The following is a 24,436-nucleotide window of genomic DNA, read 5'->3' as shown; positions in this document are numbered from 1 at the left end:
TTACGAAATGGGTCGAAGCGAAATCATATGCCGACCTAACATCTAAAGAAGTTTGCGATTTTGCGGAGGAACACATTGTGACCAGATTCGGCGTACCAGAAACGATCATTACTTACAATGGCACAATCTTTACAGCCGAAAGGTTCAAAGAATATGCGGCAAACTTGAAAATTCGGCTTGAACAGTCTACACCGTATTATCCACAAGCAAATGGGCAAGCCGAAGCAAGTAATAAAGTTTTGATCGGCATTCTTGAGAAAATGATAGAAGAAAGGCCTGGCATGTGGCATTTGAAGTTGAATGAGGCATTATGGGCATATCGAACATTGCCCCCTTCGGTGACTGCGACAACCCCGTATGCATTTCGTTGCGATTAATTGAACAAAGTAGTTTGTGTAGCGCCGAATATAATCAGTCCATGAGGCAGGAGTTAGAAGATTTGGAAGAAGCGCGACTTGACGCTTATAACTTGCTGGTAGCACAAAAACGGATTGCCGAGCGCGCTTATAATCAAAAGGTACGGCAGAAAACATTCGGCGAGGGTGAATTAGTGTGGCAAACGGTGTTGCCCGTAGGACTAAAAGACCCTAGGTTCGGCAAGTGGTCGCCGAATTGGGAATGGCCGTTTGTTGTGCATAAAGTATACGGCAAAGGAGCATATCATCTTAGAGATCGGACCGGTTTAGTTCATAAATTACCAATCAATGGGCAGTTTCTAAAGAAGTACTATCCGGTCACGTGGGAAATGCGAGAATAAAAAAAAAAAAAAACAAAAGTTCTCATTTCATTAAAATTGAGTGTACAAGATGAGCAGTTTACATGATAGTCAAAGTAAATTCAAGGCGAAGGAGGTAGAAGAGTGCCAAGCAAGGCCTTCAACTCTAACCACCGCACCTCGCCCATAATGACCTCGGCTTGACGGTTCTTCTTGTCCAACTTCAACTGCTCGACCCGTTTAGTGTTTGCCGCATACTCGGTTAGGCAAGCTTTGCCGCCCGACTCAAAGTCCTTAGCAAGCTCGGAAGCAACGGCCGATCTTCGTTTTGCCAATTCGGCCATTTGACGATCGAGGTCGGCCAAGATCTCTCATTTGGCCTTTAAAGCGTCGATCTTGTGACGAAGAGTATCTTGAACGGCCATGGCAGCATGCAGGTCTTGTTCGGCCCTTCGAGCGCTCTTGAAAATACTGAATGTTTCTCGAACCCGCTCCAAGGCGGTTGACGCCTGAACGACGACCTCGCCGCTTAGCTGACCATCGGCTCCAAGGTCGTTCAGACACACACCCAGCGAGTCAAGACCGTTGCGCTCAAGGACTTGCGAAGCCGAAAGCGAGAAGACCTCTTGCAGCCGAGTCAGAGCAGTTGAATCGGCAGTGTCAGTTGCGGCAACCGAAGGACCAGCCCCTCCAGTGATGCTGGATAAAAGAGCTTTAAATTCAACCTCCCACGAAGCCTGCATATACAAATCAGGTTAAAGCTCAAGATAAGTCAAGAAAAAGATAGCAAGAAGGTTTCGTTTCTTTTAACCTGCCGAGAAGAGACCTCGGCCATGTCTTCAGGATCGTTGCTCGAACCTAAAGAACTCAATGGCCGAGCCCAGTGTCTTAGACTGCTTCTTAGTTCACGCGGCCGATGGAGGTTATCTACGTTCGATGGCCACTGAGGCGGCCAAGAAATATAGATAACGCCCTTCGGTGCATAGAATTTTCAATGAGAAGAGTGTATGGGCACCTGACATTTTAGTATTTTCCTCGTTTTAGAATTCTAAGGCAGAAAAGTAATCGAGGAAAAAACGGCAGAGAATACTTACGAAGGCCGAAGTGGCTTCCTGGGAAGGAATGTTGAGGTCCTGGTCCTGAAGATGAACAGGCGTTTCCGCCGTTGCCTCCGGATCCTCGGCAGGTCGCTTGCCACGGTCGGCCGCGGAAGGGCCGATCGGAATAGCCGCTTCGGGCGCAGGATTGGGGCCTTGGTCCTGCGCGGGAGTGGGCGACTCCGCCGCTGGCTCTTCGACCAGTCGTTTGCCACAGTCGGTCGCGGGAGGACTAACCAGGATAGCCGCCTCGGGCACAGGAAGAGGTGGACGGCGGGGGTGAGGACGACTCGCCAATGGAACATCATCGCTCCCCTCGCTTTCTTCCGAAACGAAGATTGGAAGTTTTGGATGTGCGGGAGAAGTCCCCTCGGTCGCAGGGGCTACTGTTTCTAGGGAAGGTGCGGCCTCGACCGTTGGAGCTACAACCGGTGTACCGACCTCAGGAACAGACCGTGCTGGGACTGCCTTTGCGGCCGAAGTTGGCTGTTTCCCGACCGAGTTTTGGTCAACGGCAGGAGAAGGGGAGACACCGGGAGTCGTCGCCCCTGTAGATTGACTGGAGACGACGTGGATATCCCGTGCTCCTTTCTTTGCCAGCATCTTGACCCGCTTAGCCGACGGCGGAGGTTCGGTAGTCGGCTCGGCCTCTTGCCGAGGTCGTTTGCTCGGCACAGCTCGCCCAGCAGCTTGAGCCCTCTTAGGAACGGCCGATTTTTTCTCGGCCACAGCGACCGCTGCGACCTTTTTCAGCGGCCGACTACCTGAGAAGGGCAAAAGCAAATCAGAAGAATGGCAATATTAAAAAATAATAATAATAATAATAATAATAAAAAAAAGAAACAAAGGAGAAATAAAGCAACTACCTTGGGGTTGGGGGGCAGAAGACTTTTTAGGTCGACCACCAAAAAGTGTGTCCACAATGGTATCGACCGAGACCCCAAAAAACTGTTGGGTATAACTGTCCCACCAATCACCGAAGGTGTCGGTGCAAAGGGTTTCTGGAGTGGCCGGTCGAAGGTGAAATTTCTGGCACCGTTCCTGGAACTCCTTCTTGGCGTCGGCGCACTCCTTCTATGAGGAGCCAGGTTCGCGTCCGCGACTTAGGACGGACCGAGAGGAGAGAAGGGGGACTGGGCAACCTTAGAGGTAGCCAAGCTGCCGAGCAAGGAAGTTGGGATGATACACTTCCCAGCTCGCTTATTTTCCATCGCAGCCGATGGGGAGGTCGCGAGTAAGCACGAATGACCCCCAAGACTGACGAAGGTCGGCGTCTTCATCTGCGCTCCACGCCGATATAGGTAGCCTGACCGAGGAAGGATATTCCCGACGACGACATATCAGGAACTCATCGTTGGAGAGATCGTCGAGGGCGAAAAAGAATTTAAATATTTCTTCGGCTCGGTGAGGGGGTATTGGTCGAGAGGCCAGCTGAGGTCCAAGCGCCTCTGTGGGTGAGAAATCGACGATTGCTGGCCGCCGAAGGGAGGCGAAATACACTTGGAGCCAGAGTTGGAAGACCCAGAGAGGACCATTTTGGTATGGGTCAATTTTGTGCAGGGTCGTCTCAGCCAGGCAACGGAAGAGATGGGCCAAGATGTTGGGGCCAAGTGCCAGGACATGACCGCTAGCCAGGGCCTTGGCCACTGGCATATTCTCGACCAGGCATTTGTTCGATTTGGTACAACAAATGTACTTGTTGTACCAGTAGAAAAGGAAAGCTTCATGTTCCCCTTCCCGCAGGGCCTCTTCTCCTCGGCCAGCGAAATGGAGATAGAGGGTGTTGTAGTTGAAGAAGTTCTTGTGGAGTTTCTGAACGTCTTCTTTTGAGGGGATATGACCCTCACGGCTCAACGTCTCAAAAGCCCGTCGGTCGAAGAGCGTCTTCAGGTCGAGATTCGACCGATATCCGGAGAGGGCAGCATCGATGGGGATTCCAGTTGCTGAAGTCCCCAAGATAGCAGTAACATCAAGAATGGTGGGGTCGATAGGACCAAGAGGGAGAACCATGGTGTTGGTGGCCGAACACCATAAGCATAGGGCGGCTAGGAGAAGCTCCTTGTCGAGAACGATGTCCATAAACGAAAGAAGGATGGCATCGTAAATGCCGAGGACTTTCCATTGCTCGCCGAAGAGCTTCTCCATTCGAACGACCCAGGCTGCCCAGGTTGTAGTGGTCGAAGGCCAGGAGCCTTGGGGTTTCGCTGCCTCCCATCTTGACCATTCAAACCCTTGGAACAAGGGTGACAAGCAGTGTTCCTGGAGAAGTTCGGTGATAGTTGATGGTACGGTTGCTTTGAAGAGAGGGCCCAGGATTTGGTGAATGGTGCTCATGTCACTTTCAAACCGTATAGTTTTGATTGAGCTTCGGTCAAGAATTTTTTGGCACTGGTCGCATTCCTTGGAGAATTTGGAAATAAAGGAAGCCATTGTAGGAAGATTGAAAAGCACGACGCGAATGGAGTTTTTCTGGGTTTGGAAATCTGAAAACAAAGATTTGGAGGCAAGGGATGCACTGGAGAACGAGGGTAGGAATTTCAGAAAGGGTTTGAGAGCGTAAAGTGCAAATGTGAAAATTTCGATATTTATAGAGGTTATGGAGAAGATCAATCGTTTGAATTTCAAAATCGGGGGTAAAATCAACTGAAGGAATGGCTAATCATTACGGATATTCAGTTGAGAAGACCAAGGGATTCAGGTTTCGGGGGCGCACGATTGTGTATAACGAGGAAGTTTATGGCGAAAGACGTTTTGGCGTCTGCACGATAAGGGACGGTTCGAAAATTGAGGCGGCATGGCTGAGATTAGCGGTAGAGTCATGATGGTCTGACGGTTCAGGTAGCCGCACGCTTTGGACGTCATTATTAGGAATGGGCCGAATTGCAGGCTGCCACGTGGTGTATTGGTCAACAGAATTAAGACCGTGCAATCGTGTTCAATAAATGCGCCTTGGAAATAGGTTATTTGAATCTTGAGTATCAGTTTCGCTTCTTCAAGGCCGAAGTTCGACCAGACTAAACAGGCCGAAGACCTCAGAAGCGAGGGGGCAATGTTTGGGCCCAAAATATTGGTTTGGGCCGAGTATGGAGTTACTCTCAGCCCAGAAGGCCATACGGCAAATGTGATATAGACCGTTCGGATCATGGGCTTTCAAACCTAAGTCGGATAGGTCATGCTGCAAGGCAAGACGAGTCCTGGTGCGATAAGGAATCTCGGCATGAAGTGAATCCGGCTCAATAAGGGGGTACATACGGAATCCTAGTGAGAATGGGATTGGCCGAAAAAGTGTTCGATTAGGAGAGGAATTCCTAATCCGAGTAGGGTAGTAACTCGGCCTAGAAGGTATTTGATGCTATAAATAGAAGAGCTTGTGCATCGTGGAAGGGCTTCAACTCAACACACAATTGCCCTGCGCAAACTCTCTCAACAACTTGAGATTTTTATTTTCCTTGTTCACTGACACATCTTTCGTTGGCATCAACAGCACTGTGAAAGCAACCGGTGACATCTTAAGTCGGCATAGATAGCTCTGTCATCGTAGAATCAGTCGGTCTCGCAGTATCTTCCGTTGGCATCAACAGCACTGCGGCGAGGACGGTTGGTTATCTATCCAAGTCTCGGTCGAGAAGGATTTCTGAATCCTTATTGATTGAGGTCGTCTTATTAGCTTTCTCGGCAAAGTAAGGCGTTACATTAGGCTCGGCACATTGCACGCCGAGGTTGTTCATGATTGGATACTCACAGGTAGGATTTAGAGTTCGGCATTCCAACGGCCGAACCACGTTCATTATCAAGACTTACATTCGCTTTGAGTACTTGTGCCCTTACACTCTGGTGTTAATTCGGCGAAAGTTTACTCTGACGAATACCATCACTGTGACCGAGTCCGACGACGACGATTCGTGAACTTCGTAAGAATAGTAACCTTGTCTTCAGGTTCGAGGACCCAAGAGGCCGAGACACGTTACTTTCTCGGCCGCAATCGCAACACGCAGAAGTCAGCCGCGCACCCAACGCAACATCAACAAATTTACTCCTCGGCCGAGCTCGGCCGACGAGTTGGCACGCCCCACATTCGTCGAAGGACGTAGTTAGCTTATAGATTACTCGGCCTGCGCGCCACGTAGGCTTTGTAGTTTTTAGGGTCAACAATTTCACAAGAAATATTTCGCTAACGACTTATATGGGTTGCCGAAGGCCTGCCAAGAAGCTGTTAACCTGGCATTAACTTACCCCGATGCTGAGCAGATCATCCAAAAAACCACTGATCCAGCAATGAAAGCCAGATTCCAGCACATTCGAGAAGCTAAGGTTCTCGACTTCAAGGTCGACCCATACACGGATATTGACACAGCCGAACTCCATTTTTCTCTTGAAGACCTCCAACACTTTCGGTATCACTTCGAAGTTTTTTCGACCGTTTCCTTGTTCGACTTAACGACCGATGAGACAGAGTGTGTGGCACGACTGGACGCTTACCTGGACACTAGGAATGCCCGGATCGCCTATGAAGAACGAGCTCGCAAAATACGGCAAGAGCAGAGTCCGACACGAGATGCATACAAACCCGAAGACGACAGTCAACATGATACATCGTCGGATTGTATGGCGCAAGCGCCTGAATATGTTGAGACACATAGTGAGCCGACCGTGAACGCTCCGACACACGATATAGTCCTCATAACTCCAGAAGATGAAGACCAGGATCCAATAGGTCATTCAATCCTTGAAAATATGGAAATCAGCATGGTCCATGTTTTACCGGCTGAATTTCAGCCGACTACATGCCAACCAAGTTCCTTGGATGGCGATGTGGTCACCGAGGAAGCAACATAAGTTGATTTCGTCATTACGACAGAGGATGAGTCACCACACGGCGACGATAAACTTAAAACAGCCTTGGATATCTTGTTTCCCCGTTTTTCCTCGACTAATCTTCAGCATTTAAAACCGTTGTATGTCATGGCCTATATTGAAGGCTACCCAATCTCTAAAATTTTCGTTGATTGCGAAGCAACGGTCAACATCATGCCTGTATCCGTCATGAAAGCATTACGACGATCCACCGACAAACTCATTCCTTCAAGAATAACCATGAGTAGCTTTGTCGGTGACAAGTCTCAGACAAAAGGGTTACTACCTCTAGAGGTAAACATCACAGGTCATAATCACATGACCGTATTTTTTATTGTCGACTCCAAAACTGAATATAATGCTTTGTTCGGTAGGGATTAGATTCATCAAACGAATTGCATTCCTTCTTCTTTATATCAAATTCTCATTTTTTTTGGATGGTAAATTAGTTGTGGTCCACCCGGCCGACACTCAGCCGTTTGAAACCAACATGATTCAAGCCCGCTATTATGATAATCACGTCGGCTATATTACTTTACAGGGTTTTAATGAAGATGGACGGCCGATCTAGATCTTAATCTAAAAAGCCATCGAGGTAGGCACTGAGATTGTCCACCAGGATTCAGCGAGACTCGGTTTGGCCAATTTACTCCCCACCACTGATGATTGACATCAAAAGCGAGAGGCGTTGGGCTGCGGTTTCATCCACGATGGAACGTCTGTTGGCCCATTGGTATGCTATTGCCAAGCACCCGTATTCGGGCATCAACTTAATCAAATTTTTGGTCGAAGAAGATAATGGCCCGGTACTATCATTGGATAAAGTTCAGGCTGCACCAGCCGAGCTCGACGACAGCCGACCCCAAGTAAAGGATCCTCTAGAGGAAATAAATGTTGGAACGGCCGATGATCCTCGGCCGCTCTTTATTAGTGCGTTACTTCCCCATGCCATGAAAGTTGAACTCCATCAATTTCTTCACGAGTTTAAAGATTGTTTTGCTTGGAGTTATCATGAAATGCCAGGTCTCGAATGGACCCTTGTTGAACATGAATTACGTATCAAACCTGGTTGCAAGCCTGTTTGACAACCTCATCACCATTTCTCGATCGAAGTACAACTCGACATAAAAGACGAAATTGTTCGACTATTAAATGCCGGGTTTATCCGAACCGCTCGATACGTCGAGTGGTTGGTGAATATCGTACTCGTACTCAAGAAAAATGGGGCCCTACGCATTTGCATTGATTTTCAAAATTTGAATCTGGTAACTCCCAAGGATGCATATCCCATGCCCATTTCAGATTTGCTTATCAACGCCGTGGCTAATCATGACATGCTGTTATTCATGGATGGACATGCCGGTTATAACCAGATATTTATTACCGAGGTTGATGTTCATAAAACTGCTTTCCGCTGCCCAGGGGCACTCGGAACCTACGAGTGGGTTGTCATGCCATTCGATCTAAAGAACGTTGGTGCCACATACCAACGCACGATGAACACCATTTTTCATGACCTAATCGGCACTACCATAGAAGTGTATATTGATGACGTCGTGGTCAAATCAAAAAATCGCCGAACGCATATTGATGATCTTCGGCAAGCATTCCTTCGCATGCGACGACACAACCTTAAAATGAACCTGGCGAAATGCACCTTTGGTGTGTCGGTCGGTAATTTCTTAGGTTTTCTTGTCCATCATCGCGGCATCGAAGTCGACGCGAACAAAGCTCGCGCGATTATTGACGCCCCACCATCGACGACCAAAAAACAACTCTAATCTTTGCTCGGGAAAATAAATTTTCTTTGCCGATTCATAGCTAATTCCGCTGGCAAAATGACGGCATTCTCTACACTATTGAAACTCAAGGACTGAGACAAGTTTGAGTGGTGTGAAGAACATCGAGCGGTTTTCACATAAATCAAGGTTGCTTTCGCAACTCCACCTGTCCTCGTACCGCCCTGACGTGATAAATCCCTTAAACTTTACATTTCCACAGCCGAAGAATCCATCGGTTGCCTCTTCGCACAAGCTATTTTCTATCTCAGCCGAAACCTCACTACTCTAGAGATCAATTATTCATCCGTCGAGAAGCTTTGCTTGGCTTTGTTCTTCGTCGCCTCCAAACTCCGACACTACATGCTCCCATCCGTTACGCAGGTCATCGCCCAAACAGATGTCATTCAATATATGCTTACTCGGCCAATAGTCAAAGGCTGAATCGGGAAATGGACACTGGCACTATCGGAGTTTAGTTTGCAGTACATCCCACAAAAAGCTGTCAAATGACAAGCGCTTGTTGATTTCTTAGCCCATCACCCTTCTCCTTATGGGTTCGGGGGCAATGATGTTGAAATCGAAATGGTGGAAGCACATGACAATTATTGGACGATGTATTTCGATGGTTACAACACATCGACATCGACCGGCGTGATGATCGTCCTCCAGTCTCCACACCAACACCGTTGGTTCTTTTCCCTTAAGTTAGATTTCGATTTTACCAACAATTAGGCCTAGTACGAAGCCCTTGTTATCAGCCTTAGCGTGCTTCATGATTTCCACCCTGTTCGTGTCGTCGTTTTCGATGATTAAAAGCTTGTGATCAACCAACTCAATGGCACTTTTCGATGTATGAGTTGCACTCTGGCGCCCTATCACATGGTGGCTAGTTACTTGGCCAAGTCGTTCGACGGTATCACGTTCCAACATATTTCTCGTAGACAGAACACCATCGCAGACGAACTCTCTCAGATAACCTCCGAAGCACAACTTCTGGGGGGTAAAAGTGGACCGATGATACCCGTTTTACGGCAATCATATCCGGCTTTGGTTAATCAACAAGTCATTCAGCACGACCAAGTCATTCGTACCCAGGTAATGTCCTTACCTTTGTTATTGGAACGGGAGGATCCTGTAGATGTTTGCGCGGTCGAGATGCTACCAAACGACTGGAGAATGCCAATTATGCAATACCTTGATGATCCCAGAGGCAAACATGACCGAAAGACAAGGGTCCATGCCACAAACTACGTCTCATACCAGAACGAGTTGTATCGAAAAGGCGAGGATGAATTATTACTGTTATGCCTCGGCCCACAAGAAGCCGCCCAAGCAATCACAGAGGTACACGAAGGAATTTGCGGAGCCCATCAATCAGGACGCAAGATGCTTTGGCTACTTCTCTGACATGGTTACTTTTGGCCAAGCATATTGAAAGATTGTATCAAGTATGCACGAAAATGCGTCCAATGTCAAATTCATGGACCCATCCAAAGGGCCCCGGTCGAATTACTTCATTCGATCACCAAACCTTGGCCGTTTAAAGGATGGGCAATTGACGTGATCGGCAAAATCACACCATCTTTTGGAGCAGCGAAACATGCATGGATACTCGTGGCAACGAATTATTTCACTAAGTGGGTCGAAGCAAAATCATACGCCGAATTAACATCCAAGGAGGTTTGCGATTTTGTGGGGGAAGCAAAATCATAACTGATAATGGCACAGTTTTCACAACCGAAAGGTTCAAAGAGTACACGGCGAGCTTAAAAATCCTGCTCGAGCAGTCCATACTATACTATGCACAAGCGAATGGACAAGCCGAAGCAAGTAATAAGGTTTTGATTGGTATTCTCGAGAAAATGATAAAAGAAAGACCTGGCATATGGCATTTAAAATTTAATAAAGCTTTTATGGGCATACCGAACTTCACCCCGGTCGGCAACGAGGACCACCCTATATGCGTTAACCTATGGACCTGACGCGATGTTACCAGTTGAGCTAAGTGTAAATTCTTTACGTGCGATCGAGTAGAGTAGTTTGTCCAATGTCGAATATAATCAGGCCATGTTACAAGAGTAAGAAGATTTGGAAGAAGATCGGCTTGACGCTTACAATCTTCTAGTGGCACAAAAGAAAATTGCCGAGCAAGCTTATAATCAAAGAGTCAAACAAAAAACGTTCGGCGAAGGAGAGTTAGTTTGGCAAATTGTGTGGCCGAATTAGGAAGGACCGTTTGTCGTCCATAAAGTTCTTGGTAAGGGGGCATACCATCTTAGAGATCGAACCGGTATTATTCATAAATTACCAATTAATGGAAAGTTATTAAAAAAATACTACCCAATCACATGGAAGATGCAAGAGTAAAAGCTTGTTTCATTTCATTAATAAGATGGTTTACAATCAAATTATTCTAAGGCGATGAAGGAAGAAGAGTTCCAAGAAGTGCCTTTAGCTCCAGCCACCTCACCTCACCCATTATGACCTCGGCCTGCCTGTTCTTCTTATCCAACTTCAGCTGCTCGACTCACCTCGTGTTTGTCGCAAATTTAGTTAGACAAGATTTCCCGCCCGACTCAAAGTTCCTCGCAAGCTCAGAAGCAAGGGCTGACCTTCATTTTGCCAGTTCGGCCATTTGATGGTCAAGGTCGGCCAAGGCTTCCCCTTTCGTCTTTAAGGCATCGATCCTCAGATGAAAGGTTTCCTAAACGGCCAGTGCAGTTTTCAAGTCATCATCAGCTCGAAGACCGTTCTCGAGAATATAGAAAGATTCCCAAACTCGCTCCAAGGTAGATAACGCCTGAACGACAGCCTCGGCGCTCATTTGACCATCTGCTCCGAGATCGTTTAGGCATGCACCCAACGAATCGAGCCCTTTGCGCTCAAGGACTTGTGACGCCGAGAGAGATAAAACTTCTTGTAGCCGAACCAGAGTAGTTGAATTGACTGGTACAATCATAGAGGCCGAAGGACCAGCCGCTCCAGAAGTGCTCGACAAGAGAGCATTAAATTCGACTTCCCATGAAGGCTGCACACAAAAATCATGTTAAGTACAAAGAAATTATGAAAGAACATAGCAAGAAAGTTTTTGTTTTAAACCTACTGAGAGGAGACTTCAGCCATATCTTCGGGTTCGTTGCTCGAACCTAAAGAACTTAATGGCCGAGCCTAGTGCCTTAGACTGCTTCTTAGTTCACGCGGCCGATGGAGGTTATTTACGTTCGATGGCCACGAAGGCGGCCAAGAAATATAGATAACACCCTTCGGCGTGTAGAATGTTCGAAGAAAAGAATGGGTAGGCACCTGACATTCAGTATCTTCCTGGTTTAGAGATCTAAAGTAGAAAACTAACCAAAGAAAGGCAGTATGGGTACTTACGAAGGTCGAAGTGGCTTCTTGGGGAGGAATGTTGAGGTTCTGGTCCTGCGGATGAACGGGTGTTTCTACAGTCACTTCTAGCTCGACGGTAAGTCGTTTGCCACGATCGACCGCAGAAGGGCCAACTTGGACAACCACCTCTGACGCAGGGGGAGGCAGATCGCGTGGTTGAAGGTGACTCGTCAGTGGAATCTCATCGCTCTCGTCGCTCTCTTCTAGAACGACTGACGTGGGTTTTGGATTTTCGGGAAGTTTTTTCTCAACCAAGGGGATCTCCCATTCCAAGACAGGCGCAGTAGCTGGCTCCAAGGTTGCAAGCACCTCAACCAGTGGAGCAACAACTGGTCCAGCGACTTGAGGAACCGGCTGTACATGGGCTGTTTCTTTGGCTGAAATTGGCCTTCTCTCTGTCGAAGCTTGGACGATAGGGGTAGAAGGGGAAACACTAGGAGTCGTTGCTCCCGTAGTTTGACTGGAGATAACATGAATCTCTCGTTCTCTTTTCCTCACCAGCTTCTTGACCCGTTTTTCAGGGTGAGGAGGGTAGAAGGCCGTCTCGGCCTCTTGACGAGGTCGTTTGCTCAGTAAGGCCTACGCGGTAGTCTTAGCCCTCTTAGGGATGGTCGATTTTTTCCTGGCTGCAGCCGCAGCGACCACTTTTGTTTTTTCAGCGACCGACCACCTGAGAAAGCAAGAGCGAGTTAGTAGAGTTCAAAGTCGAAAGAATGAGGTAGAAATAAACTGTTACCTTGAGATTGGGGGGTAGAAGCCTTATTGGGTCGATCGCCGAAGATCTTGTTCAGGACGTCTTTGACTGGAGCACCCAAAAAGCTTTGGGTATACTCTTCCCACCAATCACCGAAAGTGTCAGTGCTAAGAGATTCAGGAACAGTTGGTCGAAGGCGAAATTTTTGGCACCACTCTTGAAACTTCTTCTTGGCATCCTTGCACTCCTTGTCTGAAGAGCCAAATAGGCGTCATCGACTCAGCAAGGAGCGAGAGGTAAGAAGAGGCACCGGGCAACCCTGAAGATAACCGAGTTGCCGAGCAGTGAATTGGGGGTGATATACTTCCCAACTTGCTCGGTGCACGTCACACCCAAGAGGAAGGTCGCGGGTAAGCAGAAACGACCCCTAGGATTGACGAAGATCAGTGATAGGAGCATATTTATGAAACTTATTTAGCCTATTTCTCGGCATTTACTTAGTTTAATTCTAGTTATTTTAGTACTTTAAGCTATTTTCATGTGTTTGTAGGTTCAAATAACAAAGTTGGCAACAAAGTGCTATTTGGAGCATTTTTGGGCCAAGATTGGATAGTGCAAGCATAGAGACATAAGGATGGACATTTTTGAAGATTAGACGGCTAGAAATCAGCATGTGTGTGTGTGCAAGTGTGTTGACCTACAACTACAAACACTTATCCACAACACCCATTACATCCACTCCTTACCAAACACTCATCCACTACACCCATTACATCCACTCATTACCAAACATCCATCCACTAAACCAATTACATCCACTCATTACCAAACACTCATCCACTACACCCATTACATCCACTCATTACTAAACACTCATCCACTACACCTATTACATCCACTCATTACCAAACACTCATCCACTACACCCATTACATCCAGTCATTACCAAACACCCATCCATTACACCCATTACATCCACTCATTACCAAACACTCATCCACTACACCCATTACATACACTCATTACCAAACATCCATCCACTACACCCATTACATCCACTCATTACCAAACACTCATCCACTACACCCATTACATCCACTCATTACCAAACATCCATCCACTATACCCATTACATCCACTCATTACCAAACATCCATCCACTACACCCATTACATCCACTCATTACCACAACACTCACCCACTACACCCATTACATCCACTCATTACCAAACATTCACCCACTAAACCAATTACATCCACTCATTACCATAACATAAACCACTACCACCTTAATTAGATGGTGGTCCTCTCCCTAGCCTATAAATACATCCACCCTTCACCATAACAAGAGGGGAGATCCATCCAAAGACATATTCACACAGATAGTTTAGGGAGAAGGGAGGAAGAAACATTCTGCCGCAAGGCAGAGTCTTTTCTTCTTAACCATTCTACACATTCCCACAACAAAAGCACAATTCCATGCACCTTCATTTCCCTTTCCTTGCCATGACCTCCATCCAACCTAAACACATTCAGCCATTCCCTTTCATATATCCATATGCATCCATCAAACCACACCTTATGCCGCAACAAAGAGAAGAAGGAGGACCCTTGGACGTGCTTGCCATTCAAGTTGGATTATTGGAGCGTTTTTAGGTGTTTTCAATCTTTTGTTTTCAATGTCTAAATTTGTTTATCTTTGCTTTGTGAGTATGAGGAACTAAACCCCCCTTAGCTAGGGGGAATTCGAAACCATGTTCATGCTTGCAATATGATTTGATTACTTTCAGTTGTGATTCATAAGTTGTGAATTCAATTTACTTATCCATTTGAATTAAAACTGATTTATGTGTGTTGGTTGAGAGTGCACGCGTAATTTTCATGCATAAATCTGATGCTAGGATATAAGGGAGTTTCACCTAATCGTTATGAACTTATATTCACAAGTAGTGAAGGTTGCTCGTCACAACCGTGTTAAGTAAATTCTTGGCATAAGTTTCATGCAATTCATAGTTACAAGTGTTTTGTCAATGCTTATGATTTTCATAGAACTTAATGATTCTTGCTTGTATCTTTATTATGCAATTCATGTAGGGAACTTGTGGGGAATGCTTTGGGTTGTTGTATGCAATCATCCAATTCAATGAAATTAGAAAAATCTGAAGGTTAGTTAGTGCAATTCACAGTTAATCTGGGGCGTTAAGAATTCATGGTTGATTGAAAAGCAACTGGACATTGTTTTGTTTGCAAGTGTGTCATGTGTGGAGAAGAACCTTCTAGCTAACCTATCATCCATAGTTTTACGCAAATTTGTGTAGATTTCATTAGTTCTTTAATTTACTTGTTTTGTTTTCAATTTCGTCAAAACCAAACCCCCCATTTACCTTGTTGAGTCATATTAGTTAGAAACTGATTTAGTTTGTGTTTTTAAGTGTTTCGAACCAAGTTAAAACCAAAATTCGTCCAAAAGTGTGTTTTGAGTCCAAATCTGCCCAGTTTGTGTTTTTAGGCAGATTTGGGCGTTTTTAGCTTGTTTTGAGTCTTTTGAGTTTGTTTTGAGTTCTTTGAGTCTAGTTTAGTGTTTTTAACTTTATTTTTGTGTTTTTAGGTCAATTTAGAGGTTATTAGGAAGCCCTCCTAATCCCCGGTCCAGAACGACCCCTACTTACATTCTTTACTACAATTGATACAAGAGTGTTTAATTTGTGTGTTAAGCAAAAAATTTTGCATCATATTTTTGGCGCCGTTGCCGAGGATTAGCAACATTGCTAATCCCTTGTTATTTCTTTTTTTTTGTTGTTTATTTTCGTGTGTTTTTATGATAGTTACTGACCTTGTTTGTTTTCTTGTTTTAGGTAATAGTGTATGACTCAAAGTTCTCAACCTATTCATAAGCACATCCGTGACTTTGACGACGATTTTGAGCGAACTTTAAGATGAGCAAGGAATTAACAAGAACCCCAACCATCTCAACCTGCACCAAATCTTGGAGAAGACAAAGTAGAAAAGCAAGAGAAGCTCACGGCACAGGTTGTAGAGGAAGATCCCAACATGGCAGCGGACAATCGAACAATCAAGGAGCTTTCCGCTTCAGGATTGAACAATGACGCTCCCCTATGCATTCAATACCCCATGGCTGCCCTAGGGAAGACGGACGAGTTCGAATTGAAATCAAGTTTGTTGCATCACATTCCTAAGTTCCACGGGATGTCCATGGAAAATCCTAATAAACACTTGAAGGAGTTTGAGGTTGTTTGCTTGAGCATGACCCCTATGAACGTTGATGGGAGCATTCTAAAAATGAAGGCTTTTCCCTTTTCTCTCTTAGAAAAGGCTAAAGATTGGTTGTATGAGCTAGCCCCCGGAACTGTCACATCATGGGAGAGTATGAAACGGGCATTTTTGAAGAAGTTTTTCCCAACTTCTCGAGTCATTCTACTACGCAAAAGGATTAGTGGCATTCAGCAAAACCAAGGTGAATCCTTTCCCACTTACTATGAGGAGCTTATTCTTCAATATTTCTACGAAGGGCTTCTACCAATTGAACGCCAAATGCTAGACACCTCAGCGGGAGGAGCTTTGGTGGACAAAACACCCATGGCTACCAAGACCTTAATTGCTAACCGAGCATTGAATGCTCAACAATATGAAGGCGTTGGTCAAAGAGACACCCCACGGCAGCAAGTGAATGAGGTAAGTTCCACATCCGACATTCAATCGCAATTAGCTAATCTTACTTCCATTGTGTCTCAGATGGCCGAAGGAATGAGGATGAAAGAACTAAGTGTATGTGGTGTGTGTTCTATCCAAGGACATGCCTCTAAAAAGTGCCCGCAATTGATTGAAAATGGTGGATGGGAAAGTGCCAATGCAATTGGATTTCAAGGCCAAAACCAGCCAAGGAACGATCCATATTCTAATATGTACAATCTAGGTTGGAGAGACCATCCAAATTTCAGGTGGAGGGAGCCCCAACAACCCCAACAACAAGGAGGCTTTAGGCAGCAACCTCCGGGCTTCTATACCAATCAATATGCACCAACACAAGCCCCACAACAACCTGCCTAAAATACCTTAGGTACATCTTTAGATAATGAGACACTTCTTAAGTTACTCACCAATTTGTCTCAGGGGCAAGAAAATCAAGTCAAAGCAATGCAAAACTAAGACAAAAGGGTGGACCAAATGGAGAAGCAAATTGGGTAGATTGCGGAGTTTGTAGGACAATTCAGAAAGCAAGGTAAGTTTCCTAGTTCAACCGTTGTCAACCCGAATGGAGGATTCGAATCTGCCAAAGCCATGAGTTTGCGAAGTGGAAAACAAGTTGGATCTGATCCCCAACCTTCCAAATCACGTTCCAATGAGGTTGAAGAGTTAATAATTGAAGAGGATGAGCAAAGCACCCTCACGGCAAGGATGGAAACACCTTTGCCGCAGGCCCCAAAAGCTCATAAACCATTCAATTCGGCCAACAAAGGTAAGGAAGTTCCAATTTTGATTATTTCTAACGTTGTTCTTCCAAATGTACCCTTTCCTCGTAGGTTTATGCAATCAAAGAAGGAGGAGGCTGAAAAGGATATTTTGGAAACGTTTAGAAAAGTTCAAGTTAATATACCACTTTTGGATGCACTTAAGCAAGTTCCAAGGTATGCTAAGTTTTTAAAAGAACTTTGCACAACTAGGAAGAGAATTTCGAGCAAGGAGGTTGTCAAGGTAAGTGAAAATGTCTCAGCTATTTTACAACATAAACTGCCCACTAAATGCAAGGATCCGGGAAGTTTTACCATTCCTTGTGTAATTGGTAATACTCATTTTGAATCGGCCATGTTAGACTTAGGTGCATCTATAAATATCATGCCTTATTCAATCTATGCATCTATACACTTAGGCGAATTGAAAAATGATGGGGTGATTATACAATTGGCCGATCGTTCTAATGCCTATCCAAAGGGAGTTTTGGAAGATGTTTTAGTGCAGGTCAATCACTTAATTTTTCTAGCGGATTTCTACGTGCTTGAAATGGACGAGTTGGACCATTCCCTTACATTGCCCATCCTCCTTGGACGGCCATTCATGAAAACAGCTCAAACCAAGATTAATGTAGCCAAAGGATCAATAACTAATAAAAAAGAAAGTAATTGAAAATATAGGGCAGAAACGTTCAGCACTAATAAAAAAGAAAGTACCTCGAACCACCATTGAGGAGGAAATTGGAATGAACAACAAGGAGTGCAAGACCACACCTCTCAAAACCCTAAATCTGGCCGAGAGCAATCCTTGTGCATTTGTTGATAGTGCTGCCACTTCATTGCAGTACATTGGTACGTCACCTAACCCAATTTCAATTCCCATTTCAACCAATAGGTTGTTACCTTCTATGGTGCAGGTACCTAATCGAATGCAAGGTAGTAGGGAAGTTTACATCGATTGTTGGAAGCAACACACCAAAATCAGGAAGGACTACTATCCCGTTCCGTTCAAGCATTCAATGTGTGAGCACTTTGAGGAGCATGTCGTGGAGAATGCACCCCTCCATGCCGTGGGCCCTGTTCAAGCTTAAATGGAGGTATCGTCCGGCTAGAAGACGCTAAAGCAAGCACTTTTTGGGAGGCAACCCATGTATTCAAATAAGGAAGATTTTTGAATCGCTCCACAATCAATTTTGCGTTTCTAAAAAACATTCCCTTTTCTGCATTTTATTTTGTCATGATTGTCATTTTTATTTGTTGCTTATTTAATTATTTTTTGGTGTGGGTTTATTTTTGAGACATTGACAGTTATGCAAGGTGTTTTTACATTCATTTTCATGAAAAAAAAGGAACATTAAGCAGAAAATATAAGAGGAAGCCTTCACAAAGGCTGCTTAGGAGAAATCTCAGTAGTCGGCGGAGCCTCAGTAGTCGACGGAGCCCCAGAAGGAGGAGGCATCAGAGGTTGATCATTTGGAGCTTCATTACATGGTACATCCCCAGAAGATGAAGGCAAATGCTGTTGGAACAAACCCACAAACCTCTGATGATCAAGTAAAATCTGACCATCAGATTCCTGCATCTGGTCAATCTTCCTCTTCATGCTTGTAGCATAGTTATGTGCGAGCTTGTGCAACTGTTTATTCTCATGCTTGAGCCCTCTAATCTCCTGTTTGAGACTCATCACTTCAGCCGCCAACGATTCAACTTGACGGGTTCAAGCAAATAGGTGTTGGGCCATATTAGACATAGAGCCTGCACACTGCACACTGAGAGCCAGAGAATCCTTAATAGCCAACTCATCAGACCGTTTGGAAAGCAGTCTATTATCTTTGGGAGTGACAAGGTTCCGGTCCACTATCGCAACAATCATATCATTCTTCATCACCAAATCACCAACGGTAAGAGGACCAGTAGGGGATATAAAGGATGGACGCCATATGTTGTCTGGAGAAGGCATGGCTGCCTCTTCACCAAGGTTCAAGTCAAAACGACGGTCGGAGGGGCCAGACATTTTCAAAGGTATTGAAGAAAGAAGAGGTCGGACAAGTCAAGATCGTAGAAGTGCAAGAAGGGAGTTTCTACAGGCAGAAATTCAAGTGTGCTTTGAAACAAACTGCGCGCCTCTATAAAAACGAGCACTCGACGGGATTTCAGAGATCGAAGAGGCGAGCTTAGAAATCGAAGAGGCCAATTCAAAAATCGAAGAAGCGCTAGCTTTCTCAAAAGCTGGGCTTGCTCAGAAACCACGGGCCAATCTTCTTTTCCAGATTTGTCTGCACTTGTCACATGCAACCTCTGCACTCGACGGAGCTCAGAACTCGGAGAGGTGAGCTCAAAACTCGAAGAGGTAAGCTAAAAAATCGGAGAGGCATCTGCTTTTCCAAACGTGTCAGCATCTATCACATGCACACTTAGCTTTACGAAAATCACGGGCAGTTTATCGAAACGTCGATTCCAGATATCGAAGAGGTATCTGCTTTTCCAGACGTGTCAGCGCCTGTCACATGCACACTCAGCCTTGCAGAAATTACGGGCAATCTGTCGAAGATTTCTTGTGAAGTAGAAGGCACGTGAAGTTTACTGTTAAATCATCCAATGGTTGCCGACAAGAGTGAAAGAATAGTACCGGTTATTAATTCCTATAAATGTCAACCTTCACCCTCCATTGCAAGGCAGACATACATAATCTTTCTTCATCTCCGAGAATGCCTTCCCAACGAAGCCTCTCGAGTCACTCAGTGTTCCTTATTCCTTGGGGTACCTCTGCAAACAACTCATCAAAAGCAAAAGTATTTCATATCATGAAGGTTGAAAGCAAGAGTATCTCATATCATGCTTTCTCCCTGTCCTTCTCCTTGTCGTTGTTTTCATCTACGGGACAAGGAGAAAGAGAGCAATCAACCAACACTTGGTATCAATCTTCCGATCTGAAACCGACTGCCTGGAACCTCTTCCTGATTGCTTACCTAGCCTTGCTCTCGAGTACTCATCTTCAACATCTTATGCTTCCTCTTCGTCTACCACATTTGCCTGGGGAACAGATAAGGGAAGTGAAAATGATACCTTGAAGCATGTGGAGACAATGTGCTAATTCATCCTCAGCTAGGGACAAGGAGAAAGAAAGAAAATGGTGGGCACTTGGAAAGATTGAAGAAAGAAACAGACCATCACCTCTACCTCGTGCCTGCCTGCTGTGCAGAATAAACAAGCAGAGAAGAATGCAGACTGCACAATCAAATCAACCCAGCAGAAGGAGTCTGATTTGAAACCAAGGAACTTTGATATTCCTAGCTCAGAATTCCAAACCAGTTCGAGATCAAAGCTGTGGAAAGTCACCAAGATCATTTATCTCCAAAACCAGATTTGCGTTCTTAAACTTTACTCTGTCTGGTTTTTACTTTACCATACTTGTCATGTTTATTCGTTGTTTGTTTGTTTGCTTATTTTTGTGTGAGTTTATGCTTGAAACATTGAGGACAATGTTTGATTTAAGTGTCGGGGGGGGGGGGTAACCAAGTTGTTTTGCATGAAATTCGTATGAGTTTATCACCCATTACTTCTAGTGTTGTTCCTTGCTGTTTTTAAGTGTTTTTAAGCTGTTTTGGAGTGTTTTAGTGTGTTTTGACATAAAAATCCAAAAATCTCATAAAAATTTGAAAAATAAATTGTTATGAAAAACCCAAAAAGAGTTATTTTTGTGTGTTTATTTGTGTCTTAGGGTACCTTCCAACACAATGATGAGGATTTGGTTTTTAATTACATGACTGTTAAAGAGAGTTATAAACATGGATGAAAATTGATTTACTCTTTGGTGTATGCTTGGTTGTGGTTATAATTTATGAATTCACATGCAATCATAAAGGAAAAATCAGTTTTTGTAACATGCTTGAAGGAAGGAACTCAAATGAACGCTACAACCTTGTGAGACTTGAGCCTAAACGTTTATTGGAGAGTTAATAATTTGTGCATCATTGGTTTCTAAAGTCGTTGCATGATCTCATTATTCATAGCTTGGTTGCTACTTAGAAAGCGTTTCATCATTTAGTTCCAAATGCTAGAATTCATGCCTATTTCATTCAAAGCATGCTATTGATTTGCATAACACATATTCAAGATGAAGTTGTGTAGTGACCACCAAAGCCAAATTGTCGTGCCCCTATTTCATTATGTGTTTAAGTTTAACCTCGTTGAGCCTTGAGCCTTGTTAAGCCTATGTTCTTTGTTAACCCACACTATCCTTACCTAGCCTAGTTTTTGGATCATCCATACCCTTGTTCTTGAAGCATAGTAAAGCTTGACCTAAAATGAACTCCTTTTTTATCAATGTATTGCAAAAAACAAGTGTGGGGGAAGTGATTCTTGTGTGTGTGTGTACCAAAGTCCTTAATAAGGCACGGGCAGAGAAAAGAAAAAAAAAAGGTATGAAAAAGAGCCCTAAAGTGTTGTTTGTTAAAAAAGGGTCCAAAACATTGAATTCGGCCCTAAGTGTTGCATGAATCTTCCCTTTGTATGTAAAAGTTGATTCTGCATTCTAAAGTGAATTCCAAGTGTCTATTTCATTGCTTTGCTTGCTATCGCTTTAAGAACGTTTGTTATTCCTATCCTTTCTTTGTTAGCCATTACCCCCAAGCCCTGTTACAACCCTTGACTTCAATCTTGAGTGTTGTGCGTTTCAATTTGTGGAGTTCGAAATTGGTATGAGCATATGGTGTCACTGGTTCTCGCATCTAAGTAGTAGCATACCATTCATGAGATCATATCTAAACATGCTTAATAACTCCAGAAAATTGCTTCCTTTGTTATAACATATGTGAGTCCCAGTCTCTAGTGTAGGGTGTGTAGTCAGAAAATGTGTGTGAAAATAGAGAGTATCTTGTAAGGAATTGAGCAAATTCTCTAAGGCATGTTACTACATTCAAAATATTGTTTTAATTGGTTAATTGTGAACTAGTAAGTAGTGACTGTGATTAAGTTTGTGCTCAAGTGTGAAGATAACCAAAATCTGTGGGAATGATGATTTTTAACATGTCATGTGCATTGGAAATCCCTGAGGCAAATGTTGGAAGGTTAGGTTGTGTTTTGTTTGTTTTGTTTCGTTTTGTTTCGTTTTATTTCTTTTGTTTTACTTGAGGACTAGCAAAAGCTAAGTATGGGGGAAATTGATAGGAGCATATTTATGCAACTTAGTTAGCTTGTTTCTCGGCATTTACTTAGTTTAATTCTAGTTATTTTAGTACTTTAAGCTATTTTCGTGTGTTTGTAGGTTCAAATAACAAAGTTGGCAACAAAGTGCTATTTGGAGCATTTTAGAGCATTTTAGAGCATTTTTGGGCCAAGATTGGATATAGTGCAACCATGGAGACATGAGAATGGATGTTTTTGAAGATTAGAAGGCTAGAAATCAGCATGTGTGTGTGCAAGTGTGTTGACCTACAACTACAAACACTCATCCACAACACCCATTACATCCACTCAATACCAAACACTCATCCACTACACCCATTACATCCACTCATTACAAAACATCCATCCATTACACGAATTACATCCACTCATTACCAAACACTCATCCACTATACCCATTACATCCACTCATTACCAAACACTCATCTACTACACCCATTACATCCACTCATTACAAAACACCCATCCACTACACCCATTACATCCACTACACCCATTACATCCACTCATTACCAAACACACATCCACTACACCCATTACATCCACTCATTACCAAACATCCATCCACTACACCCATTATATCCACTCATTACCAAACACTCATCCACTACACCCATTACATCCACTCATTACCAAACATCCATCCACTACACCCATTACATCCACTCATTACCAAACATCCATCCACTACACCTATTACATCCACTCATTACCACAACACTCACCCACTACACCCATTACATCCACTCATTACTAAACATTCACCCATTGCACCTATTACATCCACTCATTACCATAATATACACCACTACCACCTTAATTAGATGGTGGTCCTCTACCTAGCCTATAAATACATCCACCCTTCACCATAATAAGAGGGGAAATCCATCCAAAGACACATTCACATGGACAGTTTAGGGAAAAGGGAGGAAGACACATTCTGCCGCAAGGCAGAGTCTTTTCTTCTTAACCATTCTACACATTCCCACAACAAAAGCACAATTCCATGCACCTTCATTTCCCTTTCCTTGCCATGACCTCCATCCAACCTAAACACATTAAGCCATTCCCTTTCATATATCCATACGCATCCATCAAACCACACCTTGTGCCGCAACAAAGAGAAGAAGGAGGACCCTTGGACGTGTTTGCCATTCAAGTTGGATTGTTGGAGCGTTTTTAGGTGTTTTCATTCTTTTGTTTTCAATGTCTAAATTTGTTTATCTTTGCTTTGTGAGTATGAGGAACTAAACCCCCCTTAGCTAGGGGGAATTCGAAACCATGTTCATGCTTGCAATATGATTTGATTACTTTCAGTTGTGATTCATAAGTTGTGAATTCAATTTACTTATCCATTTGAATTAAAACTGATTTATGTGTGTTGGTTGAGAGTGCGCGCATAATTTTCATGCATAAATCTGATGCTAGGATATAAGGGAGTTTCACCTAATCGTTATGAACTTATATTCACAAGTAGTGAAGGTTGCTCGTCACAACCGTTTTAAGTAAATTTTTGGCATAAGTTTCATGCAATTCATAGTTACAAGTGTTTCGTCAATGCTTATGATTTTCATAGAACTTAATGATTCTTGCTTGTATCTCTATTATGCAATTCATGTAGGGAACTTGTTGGGAATGGTTTGGGTTGTTGTATGCAATCATCAAATTCAATGAAATTAGGAAAATCTGAGGGTTAATTAGTGCAATTCACAGTTAATCTGGGGCGTTGAGAATTCATGGTTGTTTGAAAAGCAACTGGACATCGTTTTGTTTGCAAGTGTGTCATGTGTGGAGAAGAACCTCCTAGCTAACCTATCATCCATAGTTTTACCCAAATTTGTGCAAATTTCATTAGTTCTTTAATTTACTTGTTTTGTTTTCAATTTCGTCAAAACCAAACCCCCCATTTACCTTGTTGAGTCATATTAGTTAGAAACTGATTTAGTTTGTGTTTTTAAGTGTTTCGAACCAAGTTAAAACCAAAATTCGTCCAAAAGTGTGTTTAGAGTCCAAATCTGCCCGATTTGTGTTTTTCGGCAGATTTGGGCATTTTAGCTAGTTTTGAGTCTTTTGAGTTTTTTTTGAGTTCTTTGAGTCTAGTTTAGTGTTTTTAACTTTGTTTTTATGTTTTTAAGTCAGTTTAGAGGTTATTAGCAAGCCCTCCTAATCCCCGGTCCAGAACGATCCCTACTTACATTCTTTACTACAATTGATACAAGAGGGTTTAATTTGTGTGTTAAGCAAAAATT

General features: G+C 43.8%; 1 protein-coding gene across 1 annotated transcript; it reads left to right on the top strand.

Moving 5' to 3' along the window:
* Positions 1–9,326: 9,326 nt before the first annotated feature.
* On the top strand, positions 9,327–9,854 carry LOC126602896 (uncharacterized). The gene has a single exon (XM_050269721.1). The coding sequence runs from the start codon at positions 9,327–9,329 to the stop codon at positions 9,852–9,854; it is 528 nt and encodes a 175-aa protein (XP_050125678.1).
* Positions 9,855–24,436: the final 14,582 nt, after the last annotated feature.

Source organism: Malus sylvestris, chromosome 15 (genome assembly GCF_916048215.2).
Source record: "Malus sylvestris chromosome 15, drMalSylv7.2, whole genome shotgun sequence".
NCBI lineage: Eukaryota > Viridiplantae > Streptophyta > Magnoliopsida > Rosales > Rosaceae > Malus > Malus sylvestris.
The sequence above is the reverse complement of the archived record's forward strand: the minus strand, read 5'-3'. Positions and strand labels throughout refer to the sequence as shown.

Coding starts and splice junctions, on each gene's coding strand:
- LOC126602896 (XM_050269721.1), top strand. CDS start 9,327: ATGGTGGCTAGTTACTTGGCCAAGTCGTTCGACGGTATCACGTTCCAA.